The sequence below is a fragment of the Oncorhynchus mykiss genome, chromosome 15 (genome assembly GCF_013265735.2).
Source record: "Oncorhynchus mykiss isolate Arlee chromosome 15, USDA_OmykA_1.1, whole genome shotgun sequence".
Taxonomy (NCBI): domain Eukaryota; kingdom Metazoa; phylum Chordata; class Actinopteri; order Salmoniformes; family Salmonidae; genus Oncorhynchus; species Oncorhynchus mykiss.
In genome coordinates, this window is record NC_048579.1 from 56,445,080 (window position 1) to 56,471,964 (window position 26,885).

Below are 26,885 nucleotides of genomic sequence, written 5' to 3' on the forward strand. Positions count from 1 at the left end.
AGTGGTAGGAGTTTTATAGCTGTAGTAGTAGTAGTAGTAGTAGGAGTTTTATAGCTGTAGTAGTAGTAGTAGTAGGAGGAGGAGTTTTATAGCTGTAGTAGTAGGACTTTTATAGCTGTAGTAGTAGGAGTTTTATAGCTGTGGTAGTAGGAGTTTTATAGCTGTAGTAGTAGTAGGAGTAGGAGTTTTATAGCTGTAGTAGTAGGAGATTTATAGCTGTAGTAGTAGTAGTAGTTTTATAGCTGTAGGAGTTTTATAGCTGTAGTAGTAGGAGTTTTATAGCTGTAGTAGTAGTAGTAGTAGTAGTAGGAGGAGGAGGAGGAGTTTTATAGCTGTAGTAGTAGTAGTTTTATAGCTGTAGTAGTAGCAGTAAGAGTTGTATAGCTGTATTAGTAGGAGTTTTATAGCTGTAGTAGTAGTAGTAGTAGGAGGAGTTTTATAGCTGTAGTAGTAGTAGTAGTAGTAGGAGTTTTATAGCTGTAGTAGTAGTAGGAGGAGTTTTATAGCTGTAGTTGTAGTAGTAGTAGTAGTAGGAGTTTTATAGCAGTAGTAGTAGTAGGAGTCGGAGTTTTATAGCTGTAGTAGGAGGAGGAGAAGGAGGAGTTTTATAGCTGTAGTAGTAGGAGTTTTATAGCTGTAGTAGTAGTAGGAGTAGGAGTTTTATAGCTGTAGTAGTAGTAGTAGGAGTTTTATAGCTGTAGTAGTAGGAGTTTTATAGCTGTAGTAGTAGGAGTTTTATAGCTGTAGTTGTAGTAGTAGTAGTAGTAGGAGTTTTATAGCTGTAGTTGTAGGAGTTTTATAGCTGTAGTAGTAGGAGTTTTATAGCTGTAGTTGTAGTAGTAGTAGTAGTAGTAGGAGTTTTATAGCTGTAGTAGTAGTAGTAGGAGGAGGAGTTTTATAGCTGTAGTAGTAGTAGTAGTAGTAGGAGGAGGAGTTTTATAGCTGTAGTAGTAGGAGTTTTATAGCTGTAGTAGTAGGAGTTTTATAGCTGTGGTAGTAGGAGTTTTATAGCTGTAGTAGTAGTAGGAGTAGGAGTTTTATAGCTGTTGTAGTAGTAGTAGGAGTTTTATAGCTGTAGTAGTAGGAGTTTTATAGCTGTAGTAGTAGGAGTTTTATAGCTGTAGTTGTAGTAGTAGTAGTAGTATGAGTTTTATAGCTGTAGTAGTAGGAGTTTTATAGCTGTAGTAGTAGGAGTTTTATAGCTGTAGTTGTAGTAGTAGTAGTAGTAGTAGGAGTTTTATAGCTGTAGTAGTAGTAGTAGTAGTAGTAGGAGTTTTATAGCTGTAGTAGTAGTAGTAGTAGTAGGAGGAGGAGTTTTATAGCTGTAGTAGTGGGAGGTTTATAGCTGTGGTAGTAGGAGTTTTATAGCTGTAGTAGTAGTAGGAGTAGGAGTTTTATAGCTGTAGTAGTAGGAGATTTATAGCTGTAGTAGTAGTAGTAGTTTTATAGCTGTAGGAGTTTTATAGCTGTAGTAGTAGGAGTTTTATAGCTGTACTAGTAGTAGTAGTTTTATAGCTGTAGTAGTAGTAGGAGTTTTATAGCTGTAGTAGTAGTAGTAGTTTTATAGCTGTAGTAGTAGGAGTTTTATAGCTGTAGTAGTAGGAGTTTTATAGCTGTAGTAGTAGGAGTTTTATAGCTGTAGTAGTAGGAGTTTTATAGCTGTAGTAGTAGGAGATTTATAGCTGTAGTAGTAGTAGTAGTTTTATAGCTGTAGGAGTTTTATAGCTGTAGTAGTAGGAGTTTTATAGCTGTAGTAGTAGGAGATTTATAGCTGTAGTAGTAGTAGTAGTAGTTTTATAGCTGTATGAGTTTTATAGCTGTAGTAGTAGGAGTTTTATTGCTGTAGTAGTAGGAGTTTTACAGCTGTAGTAGTAGGAGTTTTATAGCTGTAGTAGTAGTAATAGGAGTTTTATAGCTGTAGTAGTAGAAGTTTTATAGCTGTAGTAGTAGAAGTTTTATAGCTGTAGTAGTAGGAGTTGTATAGCTGTAGTAGTAGGAGTTTTATAGCTGTAGTAGTAGGAGGAGTTTTATAGCTGTAGTAGTAGGAGTTTTATTGCCGTAGTAGTTGTAGTAGTAGAAGTTTTATAGCTGTAGTAATAGGAGTTTTATAGCTGTAGTAGTAGGAGTTTTATAGCCGTAGTAGTAGGAGGAGTTTTATTGCCGTAGTAGTAGGATTTTTATAGCTGTAGTAGTAGTAGTAGTAGTAGGAGTTTTATAGCTGTAGCAGTAGGAGTTTTATAGCTGTAGTAGTAGGATTTTTATAGCTGTAGTAGTAGTAGTAGTAGTAGGAGTTTTATAGCTGTAGTAGTAGGAGTTTTATAGCTGTGGTAGTAGGAGTTTTATAGCTGTAGTAGTAGTAGGAGTAGGAGTTTTATAGCTGTTGTAGTAGTAGTAGGAGTTTTATAGCTGTAGTAGTAGGAGTTTTATAGCTGTAGTAGTAGGAGTTTTATAGCTGTAGTTGTAGTAGTAGTAGTAGTATGAGTTTTATAGCTGTAGTAGTAGGAGTTTTATAGCTGTAGTAGTAGGAGTTTTATAGCTGTAGTTGTAGTAGTAGTAGTAGTAGTAGGAGTTTTATAGCTGTAGTAGTAGTAGTAGTAGTAGTAGGAGTTTTATAGCTGTAGTAGTAGTAGTAGTAGTAGGAGGAGGAGTTTTATAGCTGTAGTAGTGGGAGGTTTATAGCTGTGGTAGTAGGAGTTTTATAGCTGTAGTAGTAGTAGGAGTAGGAGTTTTATAGCTGTAGTAGTAGGAGATTTATAGCTGTAGTAGTAGTAGTAGTTTTATAGCTGTAGGAGTTTTATAGCTGTAGTAGTAGGAGTTTTATAGCTGTACTAGTAGTAGTAGTTTTATAGCTGTAGTAGTAGTAGGAGTTTTATAGCTGTAGTAGTAGTAGTAGTTTTATAGCTGTAGTAGTAGGAGTTTTATAGCTGTAGTAGTAGGAGTTTTATAGCTGTAGTAGTAGGAGTTTTATAGCTGTAGTAGTAGGAGTTTTATAGCTGTAGTAGTAGGAGATTTATAGCTGTAGTAGTAGTAGTAGTTTTATAGCTGTAGGAGTTTTATAGCTGTAGTAGTAGGAGTTTTATAGCTGTAGTAGTAGGAGATTTATAGCTGTAGTAGTAGTAGTAGTTTTATAGCTGTATGAGTTTTATAGCTGTAGTAGTAGGAGTTTTATTGCTGTAGTAGTAGGAGTTTTACAGCTGTAGTAGTAGGAGTTTTATAGCTGTAGTAGTAGTAATAGGAGTTTTATAGCTGTAGTAGTAGAAGTTTTATAGCTGTAGTAGTAGAAGTTTTATAGCTGTAGTAGTAGGAGTTGTATAGCTGTAGTAGTAGGAGTTTTATAGCTGTAGTAGTAGGAGGAGTTTTATAGCTGTAGTAGTAGGAGTTTTATTGCCGTAGTAGTTGTAGTAGTAGAAGTTTTATAGCTGTAGTAATAGGAGTTTTATAGCTGTAGTAGTAGGAGTTTTATAGCCGTAGTAGTAGGAGGAGTTTTATTGCCGTAGTAGTAGGATTTTTATAGCTGTAGTAGTAGTAGTAGTAGTAGGAGTTTTATAGCTGTAGCAGTAGGAGTTTTATAGCTGTAGTAGTAGGATTTTTATAGCTGTAGTAGTAGTAGTAGTAGTAGGAGTTTTATAGCTGTAGCAGTAGGAGTTTTATAGCTGTAGCAGTAGGGGTTTTTATAGCTGTAGTTGTAGTAGTAGTAGTAGGAGTTTTATAGCTGTAGTAGTAGTAGGAGGAGTTTTATAGCTGTAGTTGTAGTAGTAGTAGTAGGAGTTTTATAGCTGTAGTAGTAGTAGGAGGAGTTTTATATCTGTAGTTGTAGTAGTAGTAGTAGTAGGAGTTTTATAGCTGTAGTAGTAGGAGTTTTATTGCTGTAATAGTAGGAGTTTTACAGCTGTAGTAGTAGGAGTTTTATAGCTGTAGTAGTAGTAATAGGAGTTTTATAGCTGTAGTAGTAGTAGAAGTTTTATAGCTGTAGTAGTAGGAGTTTTATAGCTGTAGTAGTAGGAGTTTTATAGCTGTAGTAGTAGGAGTTTTATAGCTGTAGCAGTAGGAGTTTTATAGCTGTAGTAGTATGATTTTTATAGCTGTAGCAGTGTTTTTTTTTATAGCTGTAGTTGTAGTAGTAGTAGTAGGAGTTTTATAGCTGTAGTAGTAGTAGGAGGAGTTTTATAGCTGTAGTTGTAGTAGTAGTAGTAGTAGGAGTTTTATAGCTGTAGCTGTAGTAGTAGGAGTTTTATAGCTGTAGTAGTAGTAGGATGAGTTTTATAGCTGTAGTAGTAGTAGTAGTAGTAGTAGGAGTTTTGTAGCTGTAGCTGTAGTAGTAGGAGTTTTATAGCTGTAGTAGTAGTAGGAGTTTTATAGCTGTAGCTGTAGTAGTAGGAGTTTTATAGCTGTAGTAGTAGTAGGAGTTTTATAGCTGTAGTAGTAGTAGGAGGAGTTTTATAGCTGTAGTTGTAGTAGTAGTAGTAGTAGGAGTTTTATAGCTGTAACTGTAGTAGGAGGAGGAGGAGTTTTATAGCTGTAGTAGTAGGAGTTTTATAGCTGTAGTAGTAGGAGTTTTATAGCTGTAGTAGTAGAAGTAGGAGGAGTTTTATAGCTGTAGTAGTAGTAGGAGGAGTTTTATAGCTGTAGTAGTAGGAGTTTTATAGCTGTAGTAGTAGGAGTTTTATAGCTGTAGTAGTAGTAGGAGTAGGAGTTTTATAGCTGTAGTAGTAGTAGGAGTAGGAGTTTTATAGCTGTAGTAGTAGTAGGAGGAGTTTTATAGCTGTAGTAGTAGGAGTTTTATAGCTGTAGTATTAGTAGTAATAGAAGTTTTATAGCTGTAGGAGTTTTATAGCTGTAGTAGTAGGAGTTTTATAGCTGTAGTAGTAGGAGTTTTACAGCTGTAGTAGTAGGAGTTTTATAGCTGTAGTAGTAGGAGTTTTACAGCTGTAGTAGTAGGAGGAGTTTTATAGCTGTAGTAGTAGTAGTAGTAGTTTTATAGCTGTAGTAGTAGGAGGAGTTTTATAGCTGTAGTAATAGGAGTTTTATAGCAGCTGTAGTAGTAGTTGTATTGCCGTAGTAGTAGGAGTTTTATAGCTGTAGTAGTAGGAGTTTTATAGCTGTAGTAGTAGTAGGAGGAGGAGTTTTATAGCTGTAGTAGTAGTAGGAGTTTTATAGCTGTAGTAGTAGTAGGAGGAGGAGTTTTATAGCTGTAGTAGTAGTATGAGTTGTATAGCTGTAGTAGTAGTAGTAGTAGTAGTAGTAGTAGTAGTAGTAGTAGTAGGAGGAGGAGGAGGAGTTTTATAGCTGTAGTAGTAGCAGTTTTATAGCTGTAGCAGTAGGAGTTTTATAGCTGTAGTAGTAGCAGTAGGTGTTTTATAGCTGTAGTAGTAGCAGTAGGAGTTTTATAGCTGTAGTAGTAGGAGGAGTGTTATAGCTGTAGTAGTAGCAGTAGGAGTTTTATAGCTGTAGTAGTAGGAGGAGTGTTATAGCTGTGGTAGTAGCAGTAGGAGTTTTATAGCTGTAGCAGAAGGAGTTTTATAGCTGTAGTAGTAGGAGGAGTGTTATAGCTGTGGTAGTAGCAGTAGGAGTTTTATAGCTGTAGCAGAAGGAGTTTTATAGCTGTAGTAGTAGGAGGAGTGTTATAGCTGTGGTAGTAGCAATAGGAGTTTTATAGCTGTAGCAGTTTTATATAGCTGTAGCAATAGGAGTTTTATAGCTGTAGTAGTAGGAGTTTTATAGCTGTAGCAGTTTTATATAGCTGTAGCAATAGGAGTTTTATAGCTGTAGCAGTTTTATATAGCTGTAGCAATAGGAGTTTTATAGCTGTAGCAGAAGGAGTTTTATAGCTGTAGTAGTAGGAGTTTTATAGCTGTAGCAGTTTTATATAGCTGTAGCAATAGGAGTTTTATAGCTGTAGCAGTTTTATATAGCTGTAGCAATAGGAGTTTTATAGCTGTAGCAGAAGGAGTTTTATAGCTGTAGCAGAAGGAGTTTTATAGCTGTAGTAGTAGTATAAGTATTATTTTTTATTTAACCTTTATTTAACCAGGTAGACTAGTTGAGAACAAGTTCTCATTTGCAACTGCGACCTGGTCAAGATAAAGCAAAGCAATTCAACACATACAATAACACAGAGTTACACATGGAATAAACAAAACATACAGTTAATAATACAGTAGAACAAAAGAAAACAAAAAGTCTATATACAGTGAGGAGTTTTATAGCTGTAGCAGTAGGAGTTTATTAGCTGTAGCAGTAGGAGTTTATTAGCTGTAGCAGTAGGAGTTTATTAGCTGTAGCAGTAGGAGTTTATTAGCTGTAGCAGTAGGAGTTTTATAGCTGTAGCAGTAGGAGTTTTATAGCTGTAGCAGTAGGAGTTTTATAGCTGTAGCAGTATGAGTTTATTAGCTGTAGCAGTAGGAGTTTATTAGCTGTAGCAGTAGGAGTTTTATAGCTGTAGCAGTAGGAGTTTATTAGCTGTAGCAGTAGGAGTTTATTAGCTGTAGCAGTAGGAGTTTATTAGCTGTAGCAGTAGGAGTTTATTAGCTGTAGCAGTAGGAGTTTATTAGCTGTAGCAGTAGGAGTTTATTAGCTGTAGCAGTAGGAGTTTTATAGCTGTAGCAGTAGGAGTTTTATAGCTGTAGCAGTAGGAGTTTTATAGCTGTAGCAGTAGGAGTTTTATAGCTGTAGCAGTATGAGTTTATTAGCTGTAGCAGTAGGAGTTTATTAGCTGTAGCAGTAGGAGTTTTATAGCTGTAGCAGTAGGAGTTTATTAGCTGTAGCAGTAGGAGTTTATTAGCTGTAGCAGTAGGAGTTTTATAGCTGTAGCAGTAGGAGTTTTATAGCTGTAGCAGAAGGAGTTTTATAGCTGTAGCAGTATGAGTTTATTAGCTGTAGCAGTAGGAGTTTATTAGCTGTAGCAGTAGGAGTTTATTAGCTGTAGCAGTAGGAGTTGTAGTCGTCAGCATTTGGTCTGAGCTGACTTTGGTCCACAGCCCTTAGAGGGGAACTGCTGTTTCTCCCTGTTGTTGTCTACCAGATAAGTTCCCATGTGGGACAGTTACACCACCTCCAAGCATGTTCCGATGACTGGTCTCAGAGGGGCCATGGGAGAACTCCATTGATGTCGAGGAGAGGAACGGAGGTGTATGTGTTGGAGAGATGTTTGAGTGTGTGTGTCGGTCTGTGTGTACGTGTGTGTTCAAGTGGAAATGAAAACGGAGGGAAAGAACAGCAGGGTGTACCTGAACAACCTTCCCCAAATCTCATCCATCCCAAACCACAGTGGGGGGTGTGTGTGTGTGTGTGTGTCAGCGAATACGAGAGGCCATGCTGTGCTCAAAGCTGTGCTTACTGCTGGCCCCACTCACCTGCATCCATCTCTCACTCTGTCTCTTTCTCTCTGTCTGCCTGTTTCTCTCTCTCCCATGGGCGTCTGCCACTCTCCTCCCTGCATTGATGTGACTGAGACCCTCCTACTGTGTACAGGATTCACTAGGAATACCTAGGAACTAGAGCCTAGGTTTTTCCCAGTCAGGTCAGAAACTCCTCTCCCTGTATGTAATATAGTTGTGTAAGGTTATCGGTGGCCTTTCCTGCTGAAAAAAGAACTCCAGACAACACTATTATTGGTAAACACATCCTCACATAGAATGTTAGCTTTGTATATGCTACCTGCATCCAATAATATACTGATCTATATCCCTAATGGTGCAGATCTGAGGTGTGAATAGCATTCATGTTAGTCTCTCTCATCGATGCTTCACTGGTTCAGAGCCAGCTCAGCTATCTTCCTGCCACTGCTGGGAAAGTTGAACTTTCTCTCAGTGTTAAACCCATAGTGCAGTTGAGACGGAGGCACACACACACACACCGGATCACTCAGCTGCTCTACTTTATGGAGAGTGGGAAAGTCTCCTAATGTTCCCTGCCAAGGAATTCACACACACACACACGCACACGCACACACACACACCTTGGCTAAGACTGTAGATCACCCTTCAGTCACGGCCCTGTGCTGCAAAGGAGACTGGAGTGATGGAAGCAATAGTTAAGCCATTACGGCAGACAATTGGCTCAAATTGAGAGGCTGGGCGGGGGGAAGGGGGGAGAGAAGGAGAGGCTATGGCAGGAGTTGATCCACTCAATGACTTAATCTGTGCCCCGGGACACACTCCTGCTGTTTCAGGTTCACTCACACACTGACTGCAATAACACCTTGTAAGCCAGGGCTGCAGGGGTGAAGGGCTGCAGGGGTGAAGGGCTGCCGGGGTGAAGGACTGCAGGGGTGAAGGGGTGAAAGACTGCAGGGGTGAAGGGCTGCAGGGGTGAAGGGCTGCAGGGGTGAAGGACTGCAGGGCTGCAGGGGTGAAGGACTGCAGGGGTGAAGGGGTGAAGGACTGCAGGGGTGAAGGGCTGCAGGGGTGAAGGGCTGCAGGGGTGAAGGACTGCAGGGCTGCAGGGGTGAAGGACTGCAGGGGTGAAGGGGTGAAGGACTGCAGGGGTGAAGGGCTGCAGGGGTGAAGGGCTGCAGGGGTGAAGGACTGCAGGGGTGAAGGGCTGCAGGGGTGAAGGACTGCAGGGCTGCAGGAGTGAAGGACTGCAGGGGTGAAGGGGTGAAGGGCTGCAGGGGTGAAGGGCTGCAGGGGTGAAGGGCTGCAGGGGTGAAGGACTGCAGGGGTGAAGGGCTGCAGGGGTGAAGGGCTGCAGGGGTGAAGGACTGCAGGGGTGAAGGGCTGCAGGGGTGAAGGGCTGCAGGGGTGAAGGGGAGAGAAGATAATTACTTTATACTGAACAGAGTCACTTTCTCACAGCCATCACAAACCCACAGAGACCAAAGACCTAAGGTTGAGGTCGGAAGTTTACATACACTTAGGTTGGAGTCATTAAAACTCATTTTTCAACCACTCCACAAATGTATTGTTAGCAAACTATAGTTTTGGCAAGTCGGTTAGGACATCTACTTGGTGCATGACACAAGTCATTTTTCCAACAATTGTTTACAGACAGATTATTTCACATATCATTCACTGTATCTCAATTCCAGTGGGTCAGATGTTTACATACACTAAGTTGACTGTGCCTTTAAACAGCTTGGAAAATTTGAGTCAATTGGAGGTGTACCTGTGGATGTATTTCAGGGTCTACCTTCAAACCCAGTACCTCTTTGCTTGACATCATGGGAAAATCAAAAGAAATCAGCCAAGACCTCAGAAAATAAAAAAATAGTTGACCTCATCAAGTCTGGTTCATCCTTGGGAGCAATACCCAAATGCCTGAAGGTACCACGTTCATCTGTACAAACAATAGTTTGCAAGTATAAACACCATGGGACCACGCAGCCGTCATATCGCTCCCTATAGATGAACGTACTTTGGTGCGAAAAGTGCAAGTCAATCCCAGAACAGAAAGGACCTTGTGAAGATGCTGGAGGAAACGGGTATGAAAGTATCTATATCCACAGTAAAACTAGTCCTAAATCGACAGCAAGGAAGAAGCCACTGCTCCAAAATCTCCATAAAAAAGCCAGACTACGTTTTGCAACTGCACATGGGGACAAAGATCGTACTTTTTGGAGAAATGTCCTCTGGTCCTCTGGTCTGATGAAACAGCAGCGCCTCTTCAACCTCAGGAGGCTGAAGAAATTCGGCTTGTCACCAAAAGCACTCACAAACTTCTACAGATGCACAATCGAGAGCATCCTGGCGGGCTGTATCACCGCCTGGTATGGCAACTGCACCGCCCTCAACCGTAAGGCTCTCCAGAGGGTAGTGAGGTCTGCACAACGCATCACCGGGGGCAAACTACCTGCCCTCCAGGACACCTACACCACCCGATGTCACAGGAAGGCCATAAAGATCATCAAGGACATCAACCACCCGAGCCACTGCCTGTTCACCCCGCTATCATCCAGAAGGCGAGGTCAGTACAGGTGCATCAAAGCTGGGACCGAGAGACTGAAAAACAGCTTCTATCTCAAGGCCATCAGACTGTTAAACAGCCACCACTAACACTGAGTGGCTGCTGCCAACACACTGACACTGACTCAACTCCAGCCACTTTAATAATGGGAATTGATGGGAAATGATGTAAATATATCACTAGCCACTTTAAACAATGCTACCTTATATAAATGTTACTTACCCTACATTATTCATCTCATACGCATACGTATATACTGTACTCTATATCATCGACGGTATCCTTATGTAATACATGTATCACTAGCCACTTTATACTATACTATGCCACTTTGTTTACATACTCATCTCATTGTACATACTGTACCCGATACCATCTACTGTATCTTGCCTATGCTGCTCTGTACCATCACTCATTCATATATCCTTATGTACATATTCTTTATCCCCTTACACTGTGTACAAGACAGTAGTTTTGGAATTGTTAGTTAGATTACTTGTTATTACTGCATTGTCGGAACTAGAAGCACAAGCATTTCGCTACACTCGCATTAACATCTGCTAACCATGTGTATGTGACAAATAAAATTTGATTTGATTTGATTTGATTTAACTGTTTGGCCATTTGACTATCGTTATGTTTGGAGGAAAAAGTCGAAGAACACCATCCCAACTGTGAAGCATGGGGGTGGCAGCATCATGATGTGGGGGTGCTTTGCTGCAGGAGGGACTGGTGCACTTCACAAAATAGATGGCATCATGAGTCAGGAAAATTAAGTGGATATATTGAAGCAACATTTCAAGACATCAGTCAGGAATTTAAACCTTGGTCGCAAATGGGTCTTCCAAATGGACGATGACCCTAAGCATACTTCCAAAGTTGTGCGAAATGGCTTAAGGACAACAAAGTCAAGGTATTGGAGTGGCCACAAAGCCCTGACCTTAATCCTATAGAACATTTGTGGGCAGAACTGAAAAAGCGTGTGCGAGCAAGGAGGCCTACAAACCTGACTCAGTTACACCAGCTCTGTCAGGAGGAATGGGCCAAAATTCACCCAACTTATTGTGGGTAGCTTGTGGAAGGCTACCCAAAATGTTTGATCCAAGTTAAACAATTTAAAGGCAATGCTAGTAAATATTAATTGAGTATGTGTAAACTTCTGACCTACTGGGAATGTGATGAAAGAAATAAAAGCTGAATTTAATCAATCATTCTACTATTATTCTGACATTTCACATTATTAAAATAGTGGTCATCCTAACTGACCTAAAATAGGGAATTTTTACTAGGATACATTTCAGGAATCAGTGTGTATGTAAACTTCCGACTTCAACTGTACACGGTCACGCAGTATGCATCTTATAACAGATCATGACGCTTTATGAGCATTCATAGAGCTGTATGACTGTGCATGGCTGTGTAATGTTGGCAGTAGGGGCTGTGATGGGCAGGGTGAATGGTTCAAAAGGCCATTGTGCCTTATCCTTATAGACTAATTCTCTCTCCCAGGCCTCAAACAACCACACAATGAGGAATTCTCTCTCTCTCTCTCTCTCTCTCTCTCTCTCTCTCTCTCTCTCTCTCTCTCTCTCTCTCTCTCTCTCTCTCTCTCTCTCTCTCTCTCTCTCTCTCTCTCTCTCTCTCTCTCTCTCTCTCTCTCTCTCTCTCTCTCTCTCTCTCTCTCTCTCTCTCTCTCTCTTTCAGACACACACTAACAAGCCTTTTTACACAGAGTGTGTTAGTGGGTTGTTGTTGTGCTTCCAGACTGGGGTGTTTTGGGATGGATATACTGCAGGTGTCATGGCTGTGCTGTGTGCCAGGGGAGCCGTTCATCTCCCGTTTTTAAATGTCTAACGTTCAAGCAACGCTCTGCTTTATGAGTGTGAACGTTGGCGTAACGCTTGGTGTTCATTGGGGCCGTAACTCCTGCCCGGTCCCCTCGGCGCTGTGGCTGGGATTTATCGTCCAGCTTACAGTGGAGGGATTGCCGCGGGGACCGTTGGTTTGCTCGTTCTCTGGCTTGGTCATTTATTTGACATGTCCTTTAAGTCCTTTAAAGAATTGGGCGTTTCTGCCGAACGCCTGGGCTCTTTCTGCAGGAGATGGATGGGCCGTGTTCAAAGGTCTGTATGTTCTCCATCCCTCCATCCCTCGTTCTCTTATTTTATTCCCCTCCTCCTTCCTCTTTTCTCTCTTTTGATTCCCTCCCTCTTTTCCTCCCTCTCCTCCTGAGCTTTATAGAGTGGTATTACGGCTGTCAGCTAGCCAAGCAAGGGATTTGGGCATGTTTTGTTTGTGCCTCTCAAGATAATGCTCTCTCCTTTCTCCTGTGGAGAATAACAACAGTGAAAGTGGAGCGATAACGCAGCACATCGACTTTAGCTTGTTTAGTTTGGGTTTGTACTGGTTCCGTGGCACCGCAGGCTGAAGTGGAGACTGAGACTGTGTGTGTGTGCTGGTACGTTCTAGCCCTATTCATTCAGCTGGCCCTGGGATCAATGGCAACTGTGCTGATTGTTCGAGGCTGGCGGACGTTTTAGAGAAATCATTAAGATGTAAAACAAGCCATTGTGATCCCAGATTGTTCCCTCAGGGAGTCGTGCGTGTGTGTTTCTGTGTGTGTTTCTGTGTGTGTTTCTGTGTGTGTTTCTGTGTGTGTTTCTGTGTGTGTTTCTGTGCGCAGTCGCACACACCATTTCTCTTCTGAGGTGTTGATTTTCTCTTTTTAAAAAGCTTACCAAGTTCAAGTTTTTATTTGTCACACACAAGGCCAATTGAATGTGATTCGTGACAACATTGACTACAGAGCAGAGAGAAAGAAGCAGAAAAATGAAAGGTTACACAGACTTAGAAACATGAACTGACTTTACAGTGTATGGTGTGTGTGTGTGTGTTATGTTACCATGTCATCCAGTCCAGGCCCAGACTAAATCCCTTCTACAGAGTGAGCCAGACCTGAATTAACACCACGCATTCCCTCTGCTCATCACCACACACCCACACCCACACACACACACACACACACACACACACTTGTTTTACTATCCTTGTTGGGATCAAACAATTGATTCCGATTCAAAATCCTATTTTCCCTAACCTTAACCCCTAATTCTAATTCTAACCCTAAGCATAACCCTTTTTCATTGTGGGGACCCTCAAAGTGTCCCCACTTGTCCAAATTGTCCTTGTTTTAATAGTCAGACCCACACATTCCCTGGTGTTGCTGTCCCCTTTTATCTTCTACGTTTAAAGTGGAGTGCTAGGCCTACTTGCTCAGAGGGAATCTGTTTTCTTGAAATCATGTTATGTGGATTCAAAATAATGTATGTACAGATCTCCCCTTCCTAGGGATTGTGCTGTTTATCAATTTGAGCTGAACAAAGAGGTATAATGGGTTAAAAATATGTTGCGTAAAGCTTACTTCATTATTCAAGGTTTTAAATGTTTCACTGCGTCAGGGATAACGCACACAGATGTTTCAGCTTTACAGCCTTCTTCATTGTGTAGGTCAGGGATAACGCACACAGACGTTTCAGCTTTACAGCCTTCTTCATTGTGTAGGTCAGGGATAACGCACACAGACGTTTCAGCTTTACAGCCTTCTTCATTGTGTAGGTCAGGGATAACGCACACAGACGTTTCAGCTTTACAGCCTTCTTCATTGTGTAGGTCAGGGATAACGCACACAGACGTTTCAGCTTTACAGCCTTCTTCATTGTGTAGGTCAGGGATAACGCACACAGACGTTTCAGCTTTACAGCCTTCTTCATTGTGTAGGTCAGGGATAACGCACACAGACGCTTCAGCTTTACAGCCTTCTTCATTGTGTAGGTCAGGGATAACGCACACAGACGTTTCAGCTTTACAGCCTTCTTCATTGTGTAGGTCAGGGATAACGCACACAGACGTTTCAGCTTTACAGCATTCTTCATTGTGTAGGTCAGGGATAACGCACACAGACGTTTCAGCTTTACAGCCTTCTTCATTGTGTAGGTCAGGGATAACGCACACAGACGTTTCAGCTTTACAGCCTTCTTCATTGTGTAGGTCAGGGATAACGCACACAGACGTTTCAGCTTTACAGCCTTCTTCATTGTGTAGGTCAGGGATAACGCACACAGACGTTTCAGCTTTACAGCCTTCTTCATTGTGTAGGTCAGGGATAACGCACACAGACGTTTCAGCTTTACAGCCTTCTTCATTGTGTAGGTCAGGGATAACACACACAGACGCTTCAGCTTTACAGCCTTCTTCATTGTGTAGGTCAGGGATAACGCACACAGACGTTTCAGCTTTACAGCCTTCTTCATTGTGTAGGTCAGGGATAACGCACACAGACGTTTCAGCTTTACAGCCTTCTTCATTGTGTAGGTCAGGGATAACGCACACAGACGTTTCAGCTTTACAGCCTTCTTCATTGTGTAGGTCAGGGATAACGCACACAGACGTTTCAGCTTTACAGCCTTCTTCATTGTGTAGGTCAGGGATAACGCACACAGACGTTTCAGCTTTACAGCCTTCTTCATTGTGTAGGTCAGGGATAACGCACACAGACGTTTCAGCTTTACAGCCTTCTTCATTGTGTAGGTCAGGGATAACGCACACAGACGTTTCAGCTTTACAGCCTTCTTCATTGTGTAGGTCAGGGATAACGCACACAGACGTTTCAGCTTTACAGCCTTCTTCATTGTGTAGGTCAAATGTTCTTTCATCCAAAACAGCATTTGTAATGATCAACAGTTGAGCAGCAGGTGCTTCTAATCAGGGTTGTACCTCATCTGCCAATCAGGGCCCCTCTGGTCTACTTGTATCCATATTAGTCACAAAGAGAGACACAAAGAGAGACAGAATTATAGGGGACGGGAGAGAGCGCGAAGAACAACTCACCAATCAATCGCCGCAGGTGTCCGCTCCCCTAAATACATCACATCAATTAATGTGACAGCCCACCGCGAAGGACATCAGGCACAGGCGTTCATAAATATGTGTGGCCAACCTCATAGACGATATGCAGAATCTGATATGGACCGTGTGTAACAATCTAAATGTGGCTTATTATTATCAGGTTACAGGTACACAGTGAACCCAGCCTTGAACCAGCTGCTACCCCAGTGGACCTCTCCTTCCCATCTTCCTGAGAATGTCTTCCAAGTCAGATGTGATCTGTTGTGTAACCTAGCGCCCCCTGTCGTCTCTTTTCAGTAACGGCACGGCTGGGAAGATGAACGGTGCGTTGGAGCATTCGGACCAGCCCGACCCAGACGCCATCAAGATGTTCGTGGGCCAGATCCCTCGCTCCTGGTCAGAGAAGGAGCTGAAGGAGCTGTTTGAGCCCTACGGCGCCGTCTATCAGATCAACATCCTCCGAGACCGCAGCCAGAACCCTCCACAGAGCAAAGGTATGGCAGAGAGACAGTCATATACACACACACACACACACACACACACAAAAGCCAGAACGCTCAGCCGAACAAAGTTAAGATGAAGAATCACTTACTCACAGCTAAGGTAATCCTACAGAGCAAAAGTAAGGAATAAACACAAAGGCATACTGTACAGTACACATGGATACATTCTAGAGGTCGACCGATTATGATTTTTCAACGCCGATGCCGATTATTGGAGGACCAAAAAAGCCGATACCGATTAAAACGGCCGATTTTTAAAAAAAAAAGGTTTATTTGTAATAATGACAATTACAACAATACTGAATTAACACTTATTTTAACTTAATATAATACATAAATAAAATCAATTTAGCCTCAAATAAATAATGAAACCTGTTCAATTTGGTTTAAATAATGCAAAACCAAAGTGTTGGAGAAGAAGGTAATGTGCCATGTAAAACAGAACATGAGAACAAATGAAAGTTGGTGTTTCCTTTTAACATGAGACTTCAATATTCCAAGGTAAGAGGTTTTTGGTTATAGTTAATATAGTATTTATAGGACTATTTCTCTATACCATTTGTATTTCATATACCTTTGACTATTGGATGTTCTTATAGGCACTATAGTATTGCCAGTGTAACAGTATAGCTTCCGTCCCCCTCCTTGCCCTGGGCTGGAAACAGGTAGGGGCAAATCTAAAAGCGAGTGACATTTGAAACAGTATTAGCGCACACCCAGCTAACTAGTTAGCCATTTCACATTGGTTACACCAGCCATTAGGCTGATAGGCTTGAAGTCATAAACAGCGCTGTGCTTGCGAAGAGCTGCTGGCAAAACGCACGAAAGTACTGTTTGAATGAATTATTATGGGCCTGCTGCTGCTCAGTCAGACTGCTCTATCAAATCATAGACTTAATTATAACATAATAACACACAGAAATACGAGCCTTTGGTCATTAATATGATCGAATCCGGAAACTATCATTTAGAAAACAAAACGTTTATTCTTTCATTGAAATACGGAACCGTTCGGTATTTTATCTAACGGGTGGCATCCTGTTTGTCATATTTTATTTATCTTCACCAAATCAAGAAATAAAAAGGAAGAATGGAAGGGGAGCAAGAGCTTTCCCTCACCTCCCCATCCCCACAGCATCTCTCTGTTCGCTCTCTGTTTTCCCTCACCTCCCCATCCCCACAGCATCTCTCTGTTCGCTCTCTGTTTTCCCTCACCTCCCCATCCCCACAGCATCTCTCTGTTCGCTCTCTGTTTTCCCTCACCTCCCCATCCCCACAGCATCTCTCTGTTCGCTCTCTGTTTTCCCTCACCTCCCCATCCCCACAGCATCTCTCTGTTCGCTCTCTGTTTTCCCTCACCTCCCCATCCCCACAGCATCTCTCTGTTCGCTCTCTGTTTTCCCTCACCTCCCCATCCCCACAGCATCTCTCTGTTCGCTCTCTGTTTTCCCTCACCTCCCCATCCCCACAGCATCTCTCTGTTCGCTCTCTGTTTTCCCTCACCTCCCCATCCCCACAGCATCTCTCTGTTCGCTCTCTGTTTTCCCTCACCTCCCCATCCCCACAGCATCTCTCTGTTCGCTCTCTGTTTTCCCTCACCTCCCCATCCCCACAGCATCTCTCTGTTCGCTCTCTGTTTTCCCTCACCTCCCCATCCCCACAGCATCTCTCTGTTCGCTCTCTGTTTTCCCTCACCTCCCCATCCCCACAGCATCTCTCTGTTCGCTCTCTGTTTTCCCTCACCTCCCCATGCCCACAGCATCTCTCTGTTCGCTCTCTGTTTTCCCTCACCTCCCCATCCCCACAGCATCTCTCTGTTCGCTCTCTGTTTTCCCTCACCTCCCCATCCCCACAGCATCTCTCTGTTCGCTCTCTGTTTTCCCTCACCTCCCCATCCCCACAGCATCTCTCTGTTCGCTCTCTGTTTTCCCTCACCTCCCCATCCCCACAGCATCTCTCTGTTCGCTCTCTGTTTTCCCTCACCTCCCCATCCCCACAGCATCTCTCTGTTCGCTCTCTGTTTTCCCTCACCTCCCCATCCCCACAGCATCTCTCTGTTCGCTCTCTGTTTTCCCTCATCTCTCTCTCCATCCCTCTCTCTCTTTCTGAGTCACAAGCTTCCACAAGCCTTGACACAGCAATTCAGCAGTCTGCCAAGGGGAGACAGTGACATACCTAAATCAAATCATTCGGCCTCAACTCACTGTCATGCGCTCTGTGTTTGAGTCTGAGTGTGTTCATGCTTATGTGTCTCTCTCGCTCTCTCGTTCTCCTCCTCTGTCTGTGTCCCTAACCTCTGGATGACTTCTCTTCCTCGTTGTGAGACCAAAACATTGCTCTCGTCAGCCTCTCCTCTCTTCCTCCATTTTGTCTTTCTCTGTCGCTAAGCCCTTGAGTCGTTCTGATTTCTCTGGTTGATGAGTCAAAGTGTGGGAGATTGTCACTCATAGACACTTTACTTTAAGTAGGGAAAACAGCCTCTCCTCTCTTCCTTGAGACTGTAAACACTCAACAATCTCTCCATCTCTCGCTCTCTCTCTTTCTCTGGCCTGTAAAATGGAGGATTGGATTGAACAGGAAATTGGCTGTTTGATAGAGCTCTGTCTAGGCTTGTATATTCCCAGGCTTTAGGCGCTGTTGTTTTCTCGTCATTGCGTAAGAACTCTCTAGCGCGACATGGCCTTGTCAGAGCCCTCACACACAGTGGAGCCGCAATGGCCCCTCTCGGCTCCACAGTTGCACTGGAGCCAATTCTCATTTCATCGGTGTCAAGGAAAATGTGCCCCTTTCCCCCCGGTCTGTTTAGCTTAAATGAATGACCATATTTTCAGAGTGGTCTCAGTTAGATGGTTGAGAGAGTGTGCTCCGTCGCCCTTGGCGATCCAGAGGCCGGGTCAACAGCTCTCCTTCTCTCTTGACTATTACTAGAGTAATTTGGATTTGTGAAGTGTTTTATTTTATTTTCTCTCCTTCTCTCTTTCTCTCTCTCTCCATTCTTCTCTAATCCATTGATGGTAGATACACATTTCCAGTTGATACACATATTCCTCCATACACATACTGTTACTGATGCTTCTAGAAAATGTTTTCCTCCATTTTTCATGTAAAGATGGCACAATTAATACATTTAACACCAGTGAGTTTGTAGACAGTGTTTCCCATCTGAGTGGTCTGGTTGTCTTTAGATGGTTATTCTGCAGGAAGGGCAGCTGCTAGGTGAGTTGAGTCTGGACTGGACGATCTGATGGATGCTGTGTGTGTCTGTGTGAACGCTGGCCAGTGCAGTATGGACAGTTTAGTTTGGCTGCTGTTGCTTTAATGTGTTAAGAGTCAATAAACAGATGAGTGGAGAGAGCGAGAGAGAATTTGATTTAGTACTGAGAGAGGGGGATGAGAGGGGGATGAGAGAGGGATGAGAGAGGGAGGAGAGAGGGAGGAGAGAGGGCCAGAGGGGTAAACAAAGACAGTCCTCCTCTCTCAACAACAGTTTGCATCCCAGGTTTGTTTGCATCTGTTGTCTAGCCGGGTGCGTACAGCACAGTTGTGAGTGTGTGTGTTGACAGGGGACATACTATGTCATTAATCTTAATGATCGCGCCTGTCCTCATGGAGGACACACAAAATGGGTGTAATGTCTTCATTAGCAAGTTGTATATACTCCACAATTCTCTGGACATGGTGTCTGAAAGAACGACACCTCATATCAGCAACCCACACGCTGAAATATAATAATAGCTCATAGTATCTGATTCTCCATCACCACTCTCCATGTACATCCACTCTGGGGTTTCCCACTGTAGTATCCAGGGGCATCCAGCTCTCCAATGGCACACATTCACCTTTACAATTCTAATTCAACCGCATTCTCCCTCAACGCCGAGGTAACGCTCAACAAACGCTTTGCCTCCCAACACAATTATCTCCTCTAATGGATTCAGTAGAGACCGGGCCGACCGGAGTCAGAACACTGATTTATTTCATTCTTTCCTAAAGCAGCACAGCCAATTAGATTGCTATAACAAGACATTCGCTGTGTTAGCGGTCTACCCAAGTCCAATTAGTGAGCGACTGCAGGTGGATTTTATAATGGCCGGGGGGGGGGGGGGGGGGGGGGGATGTGTGTATTGGCATGTGCAGTGTTGGAAGCCTACTCTGTGTGTGTTTGGGGTTAGCCAGGGAACAGCGTTTTTGAGGATTTAATTTGGAGCCGTTTCTCCACAGTTAGTTGTGGTAGATTTGTAAAGTGCTTTGTGTCCTAATCTGGTCTGAAGGTACAGTGGACATGAGGAGAAATTGCCAGTCAAAGATCCAATCTTCTCAACCCAGGCCACAATGGCTGAATGTACCTCCCAACCCCCGTCTCTCACTCTCTTCAACACAGGCCACTATGGCTGAATGTACCTCCCAACCCCCGTCTCTCACTCTCTTCAACACAGGCCACTATGGCTGAATGTACCTGCCAACCCCCGTCTCTCACTCTCTTCAACACAGGCCACTATGGCTGAATGTACCTCCCAACCCCCGTCTCTCACTCTCTTCAACACAGGCCACTATGGCTGAATGTACCTCCCAACCCCCGTCTCTCACTCTCTTCAACACAGGCCACTATGGCTGAATGTACCTCCCAACCCCTGTCTCTCACTCTCTTCAACACAGGCCACTATGGCTGAATGTACCTCCCAACCCCCGTCTCTATCAATCCACTCCTCTCCTGCTTTATTGAGTATGATCTATTTCTCTCACACACACACACACACACACACACACACACACACACACACACACAGTGTATAGTGCTCTCCCGTGTAGCCACTCTAACCAGAGGGTGGTGTGGTCAGTAATTGCAGCAGCAGAGTTAATTAACGTGGGTCAGAGGCTGGGGGTGAAGGGGTTCTTCCTGGGTGCTGGGGCCCAGTGAAGAGTGCATGGACCTGGTATAGAGTGCCCTCTAACTCCCCTCCCTCACATTCATCTCCTCCATCTAGCTCTGCACGACCAGATTAGTGCTGTTCATTCCTCTCCATCTATCCTCTATCCTCTATCCCCTCCCTGTTAATAAACCATGCTAACATTCTGTTCCTCGTTTGCTGCACTCAATCTGCAATCTGACGAAATCTTTCTGCTCTTTTTCACCCCCTCCCTCCCTCCATCCCGAACCTCCCTCCCCCTCCCTCCCTCCCTCCCTCCATGCCAGTCCTCTCTTCTCTTACCCCTCTCCTTCCATCCATGCCTCTTCACCCCCTCCTCCCTCATCTCTGTTATTTTTCCTCTCCCCTCCTCTCTCTCTGTCTACTATGATGGTGTAGACCTGTGGTTGTGGATGTTGTTATTGACAGTATGAGAAGGGCACAGGTTTTTTGTGCAGTCAAAAGGCTCCTTCAGTAGATATAAAGCATTTATGAACACCGCCTCTCTCCTAATCTCTATTCCTCTCACTGGCTGCTCTCTACTCCCCTCTCCACTCTCTGCATTTTGCGCATGTGTGTGTGTGTGTATATATTTTCTTTCACCTCTGTGTGTTTGGTGTATGCGTGTGTATGTCTAGTGTAGTGTGTGTGGTGTATTCTATACCTTGTTGGCCTTCATATAAATGTTGAGAGAGAGGCTATTCACAGTACACTCTGTGTTGTAGTACTCCAGACTGGTCTCCAGACCAGATATGGAGTGTCTCGGTCTTGGATACATTTGTACTCTGTCTGGAATCTGTCTCCGACAGAAAGGACTAGTATTTTTTTCAGAGTCAGCACATAAAACCACTTCACCAGGCCAAATATATACACTCCTTTCTGGAAACATTAAGACAGTCTTTATATCTATTATAGACATGTTTCTACAGTGGTGAACCTATAGATCTTCAGTGTGTGACAGGTTAGTACAGTGGTGAACCTATAGGTCTTCAGTGTGTGACAGGTTAGTACAGTGGTGAACCTATTGGCCTTCAGTGTGTGACAGGTTAGTACAGTGGTGAACCTATAGGTCTTCAGTATGTGACAGGTTAGTACAGTGGTGAACCTATAGATCTTCAGTATGTGACAGGTTAGTACAGTGGTGAACCTATAGGTCTTCAGTGTGTGACAGGTTAATACAGTGGTGAACCTATAGGTCTCCAGGGTGTGACAGGTTAGTACAGTGGTGAACCTATAGGTCTTCAGTGTGACAGGTTAGTACAGTGGTGAACCTATAGGTCTTCAGTATGTGACAGGTTAGTACAGTGGTGAACCTATAGGTCTTCAGTATGTGACAGGTTAGTACAGTGGTGAACCTATAGGTCTTTAGTGTGACAGGTTAGTACAGTGGTGAACCTATATGTCTTCAGTGTGTGACAGTGGTGAACCTATAGGTCTTCAGTATGTGACAGGTTAGTACAGTGGTGAACCTATAGGTCTCCAGGGTGTGACAGGTTAGTACAGTGGTGAACCTATAGGTCTTCAGTGTGTGACAGGTTAGTACAGTGGTGAACCTATAGGTCTTCAGTGTGTGACAGGTTAGTACAGTGGTGAACCTATAGGTCTTCAGTGTGTGACAGGTTAGTACAGTGGTGAACCTATAGGTCTTCAGTGTGTGACAGGTTAGTACAGTGGTGAACCTATAGGTCTTCAGTGTGTGACAGGTTAGTACAGTGGTGAACCTATAGGTCTTTAGTGTGACAGGTTAGTACAGTGGTGAACCTATATGTCTTCAGTGTGTGACAGTGGTGAACCTATAGGTCTTCAGTATGTGACAGGTTAGTACAGTGGTGAACCTATAGGTCTTCAGTGTGTGACAGTGGTGAACCTATAGGTCGTCAGTATGTGACAGGTTAGTACAGTGGTGAACCTATAGGTCTTCAGTATGTGACAGGTTAGTACAGTGGTGAACCTATAGGTCTTCAGTGTGTGACAGGTTAGTACAGTGGTGAACCTATAGGTCTTTAGTGTGACAGGTTAGTACAGTGGTGAACCTATATGTCTTCAGTGTGTGACAGTGGTGAACCTATAGGTCGTCAGTATGTGACAGGTTAGTACAGTGGTGAACCTATAGGTCTTCAGTATGTGACAGGTTAGTACAGTGGTGAACCTATAGGTCTTCAGTGTGTGACAGGTTAGTACAGTGGTGAACCTATAGGTCTTCAGTGTGTGACAGGTTAGTACAGTGGTGAACCTATTGGTCTTCAGTGTGTGACAGGTTAGTACAGTGGTGAACCTATAGGTCTTCAGTGTGTGACAGGTTAGTACAGTGGTGAACCTATAGGTCTTCAGTGTGTGACAGTGGTGAACCTATAGGTCGTCAGTGTGTGACAGGTTAGTACAGTGGTGAACCTATAGGTCTTCAGTGTGTGACAGGTTAGTACAGTGGTGAACCTATAGGTCTTCAGTATGTGACAGGTTAGTACAGTGGTGAACCTATAGGTCGTCAGTATGTGACAGGTTAGTACAGTGGTGAACCTATAGGTCTTCAGTATGTGACAGGTTAGTACAGTGGTGAACCTATAGGTCTTCAGTGTGTGACAGGTTAGTACAGTGGTGAACCTATAGGTCTTCAGTGTGACAGGTTAGTATAGTGGTGAACCTATAGGTCTTCAGTATGTGACAGGTTAGTACAGTGGTGAACCTATAGGTCTTCAGTGTGACAGGTTAGTACAGTGGTGAACCTATAGGTCGTCAGTATGTGACAGGTTAGTACAGTGGTGAACCTATAGGTCTTCAGTATGTGACAGGTTAGTACAGTGGTGAACCTATAGGTCTTCAGTGTGTGACAGGTTAGTACAGTGGTGAACCTATAGGTCTTCAGTGTGTGACAGGTTAGTACAGTGGTGAACCTATAGGTCTTCAGTGTGTGACAGGTTAGTACAGTGGTGAACCTATAGGTCTTCAGTATGTGACAGGTTAGTACAGTGGTGAACCTATAGGTCTTCAGTGTGACAGGTTAGTACAGTGGTGAACCTATAGGTCTTTAGTGTGACAGGTTAGTACAGTGGTGAACCTATATGTCTTCAGTGTGTGACAGGTTCACCACTGTACTAACCTATAGGTCTTCAGTGGGTGACAGGTTAGTACAGTGGTGAACCTATAGGCCTTCAGTATGTGACAGGTTAATACAGTGGTGAACCTATAGGTCTCCAGGGTGTGACAGGTTAGTACAGTGGTGAACCTATAGGTCTTCAGTGTGACAGGTTAGTACAGTGGTGAACCTATAGGTCTTCAGTATGTGACAGGTTAGTACAGTGGTGAACCTATAGGTCTTTAGTGTGACAGGTTAGTACAGTGGTGAACCTATATGTCTTCAGTGTGTGACAGTGGTGAACCTATAGGTCTTCAGTATGTGACAGGTTAGTACAGTGGTGAACCTATAGGTCTCCAGGGTGTGACAGGTTAGTACAGTGGTGAACCTATAGGTCTTCAGTGTGTGACAGGTTAGTACAGTGGTGAACCTATAGGTCTTCAGTGTGTGACAGGTTAGTACAGTGGTGAACCTATAGGTCTTCAGTGTGTGACAGGTTAGTACAGTGGTGAACCTATAGGTCTTCAGTGTGTGACAGGTTAGTACAGTGGTGAACCTATAGGTCTTCAGTGTGTGACAGGTTAGTACAGTGGTGAACCTATAGGTCTTTAGTGTGACAGGTTAGTACAGTGGTGAACCTATATGTCTTCAGTGTGTGACAGTGGTGAACCTATAGGTCTTCAGTATGTGACAGGTTAGTACAGTGGTGAACCTATAGGTCTTCAGTGTGTGACAGTGGTGAACCTATAGGTCGTCAGTATGTGACAGGTTAGTACAGTGGTGAACCTATAGGTCTTCAGTATGTGACAGGTTAGTACAGTGGTGAACCTATAGGTCTTCAGTGTGTGACAGGTTAGTACAGTGGTGAACCTATAGGTCTTTAGTGTGACAGGTTAGTACAGTGGTGAACCTATATGTCTTCAGTGTGTGACAGTGGTGAACCTATAGGTCGTCAGTATGTGACAGGTTAGTACAGTGGTGAACCTATAGGTCTTCAGTATGTGACAGGTTAGTACAGTGGTGAACCTATAGGTCTTCAGTGTGTGACAGGTTAGTACAGTGGTGAACCTATAGGTCTTCAGTGTGTGACAGGTTAGTACAGTGGTGAACCTATTGGTCTTCAGTGTGTGACAGGTTAGTACAGTGGTGAACCTATAGGTCTTCAGTGTGTGACAGGTTAGTACAGTGGTGAACCTATAGGTCTTCAGTGTGTGACAGTGGTGAACCTATAGGTCGTCAGTGTGTGACAGGTTAGTACAGTGGTGAACCTATAGGTCTTCAGTGTGTGACAGGTTAGTACAGTGGTGAACCTATAGGTCTTCAGTATGTGACAGGTTAGTACAGTGGTGAACCTATAGGTCGTCAGTATGTGACAGGTTAGTACAGTGGTGAACCTATAGGTCTTCAGTATGTGACAGGTTAGTACAGTGGTGAACCTATAGGTCTTCAGTGTGTGACAGGTTAGTACAGTGGTGAACCTATAGGTCTTCAGTGTGACAGGTTAGTATAGTGGTGAACCTATAGGTCTTCAGTATGTGACAGGTTAGTACAGTGGTGAACCTATAGGTCTTCAGTGTGACAGGTTAGTACAGTGGTGAACCTATAGGTCGTCAGTATGTGACAGGTTAGTACAGTGGTGAACCTATAGGTCTTCAGTATGTGACAGGTTAGTACAGTGGTGAACCTATAGGTCTTCAGTGTGTGACAGGTTAGTACAGTGGTGAACCTATAGGTCTTCAGTGTGTGACAGGTTAGTACAGTGGTGAACCTATAGGTCTTCAGTGTGTGACAGGTTAGTACAGTGGTGAACCTATAGGTCTTCAGTATGTGACAGGTTAGTACAGTGGTGAACCTATAGGTCTTCAGTGTGACAGGTTAGTACAGTGGTGAACCTATAGGTCTTTAGTGTGACAGGTTAGTACAGTGGTGAACCTATATGTCTTCAGTGTGTGACAGGTTCACCACTGTACTAACCTATAGGTCTTCAGTGGGTGACAGGTTAGTACAGTGGTGAACCTATAGGTCTTCAGTGAGTGACAGGTTAGTACAGTGGTGAACCTATAGGTCTTCAGTGTGTGACAGGTTAGTACAGTGGTGAACCTATAGGTCTTCAGTATGTGACAGGTTAGTACAGTGGTGAACCTATAGGTCTTCAGTGTGTGACAGGTTAGTACAGTGGTGAACCTATAGGTCTTCAGTGTGTGACAGTGGTGAACCTATAGGTCTTCAGTGTGTGACAGTGGTGAACCTATAGGTCTTCAGTGTGTGACAGGTTAGTACAGTGGTGAACCTATAGGTCTTCAGTGTGTGACAGGTTAGTACAGTGGTGAACCTATAGGTCTTCAGTATGTGACAGGTTAGTACAGTGGTGAACCTATAGGTCTTCAGTGTGTGACAGTGGTGAACCTATAGGTCTTCAGTGTGTGACAGGTTAGTACAGTGGTGAACCTATAGGTCTTCAGTGTGTGACAGGTTAGTACAGTGGTGAACCTATAGGTCTTCAGTGTGACAGGTTAGTACAGTGGTGAACCTATAGGTCTTCAGTGTGTGACAGTGGTGAACCTATAGGTCTTCAGTGTGTGACAGGTTAGTACAGTGGTGAACCTATAGGTCGTCAGTATGTGACAGTGGTGAACCTATAGGTCTTCAGTGTGTGACAGTGGTGAACCTATAGGTCTTCAGTGTGTGACAGGTTAGTACAGTGGTGAACCTATAGGTCTTCAGTGTGTGACAGGTTAGTACAGTGGTGAACCTATAGGTCTTCAGTGTGTGACAGTGGTGAACCTATAGGTCTTCAGTATGTGACAGGTTAGTACAGTGGTGAACCTATAGGTCTCCAGGGTGTGACAGGTTAGTACAGTGGTGAACCTATAGGTCTTCAGTGTGTGACAGGTTAGTACAGTGGTGAACCTATAGGTCTTCAGTGTGTGACAGGTTAGTACAGTGGTGAACCTATAGGTCTTCAGTGTGTGACAGGTTAGTACAGTGGTGAACCTATAGGTCTTCAGTGTGTGACAGGTTAGTACAGTGGTGAACCTATAGGTCTTCAGTGTGTGACAGGTTAGTACAGTGGTGAACCTATAGGTCTTTAGTGTGACAGGTTAGTACAGTGGTGAACCTATATGTCTTCAGTGTGTGACAGTGGTGAACCTATAGGTCTTCAGTATGTGACAGGTTAGTACAGTGGTGAACCTATAGGTCTTCAGTGTGTGACAGTGGTGAACCTATAGGTCGTCAGTATGTGACAGGTTAGTACAGTGGTGAACCTATAGGTCTTCAGTATGTGACAGGTTAGTACAGTGGTGAACCTATAGGTCTTCAGTGTGTGACAGGTTAGTACAGTGGTGAACCTATAGGTCTTTAGTGTGACAGGTTAGTACAGTGGTGAACCTATATGTCTTCAGTGTGTGACAGTGGTGAACCTATAGGTCGTCAGTATGTGACAGGTTAGTACAGTGGTGAACCTATAGGTCTTCAGTATGTGACAGGTTAGTACAGTGGTGAACCTATAGGTCTTCAGTGTGTGACAGGTTAGTACAGTGGTGAACCTATAGGTCTTCAGTGTGTGACAGGTTAGTACAGTGGTGAACCTAT

General features: G+C 43.5%; 1 protein-coding gene across 31 annotated transcripts in view; it reads left to right on the top strand.

Annotated features, from left to right (window-relative positions):
- Positions 1-26,885, top strand: part of LOC110490359 (CUGBP Elav-like family member 2) — a 247,022-nt gene that overhangs the window by 145,774 nt on the left and 74,363 nt on the right. For all 31 annotated transcript variants that reach the window (XM_036944699.1, XM_036944695.1, XM_036944692.1 and 28 more), the window contains one exon: positions 15,106-15,302. In XM_036944699.1, the coding sequence (XP_036800594.1) occupies positions 15,106-15,302 (197 nt within the window). The remainder of the gene's footprint in view (positions 1-15,105; positions 15,303-26,885) is intronic.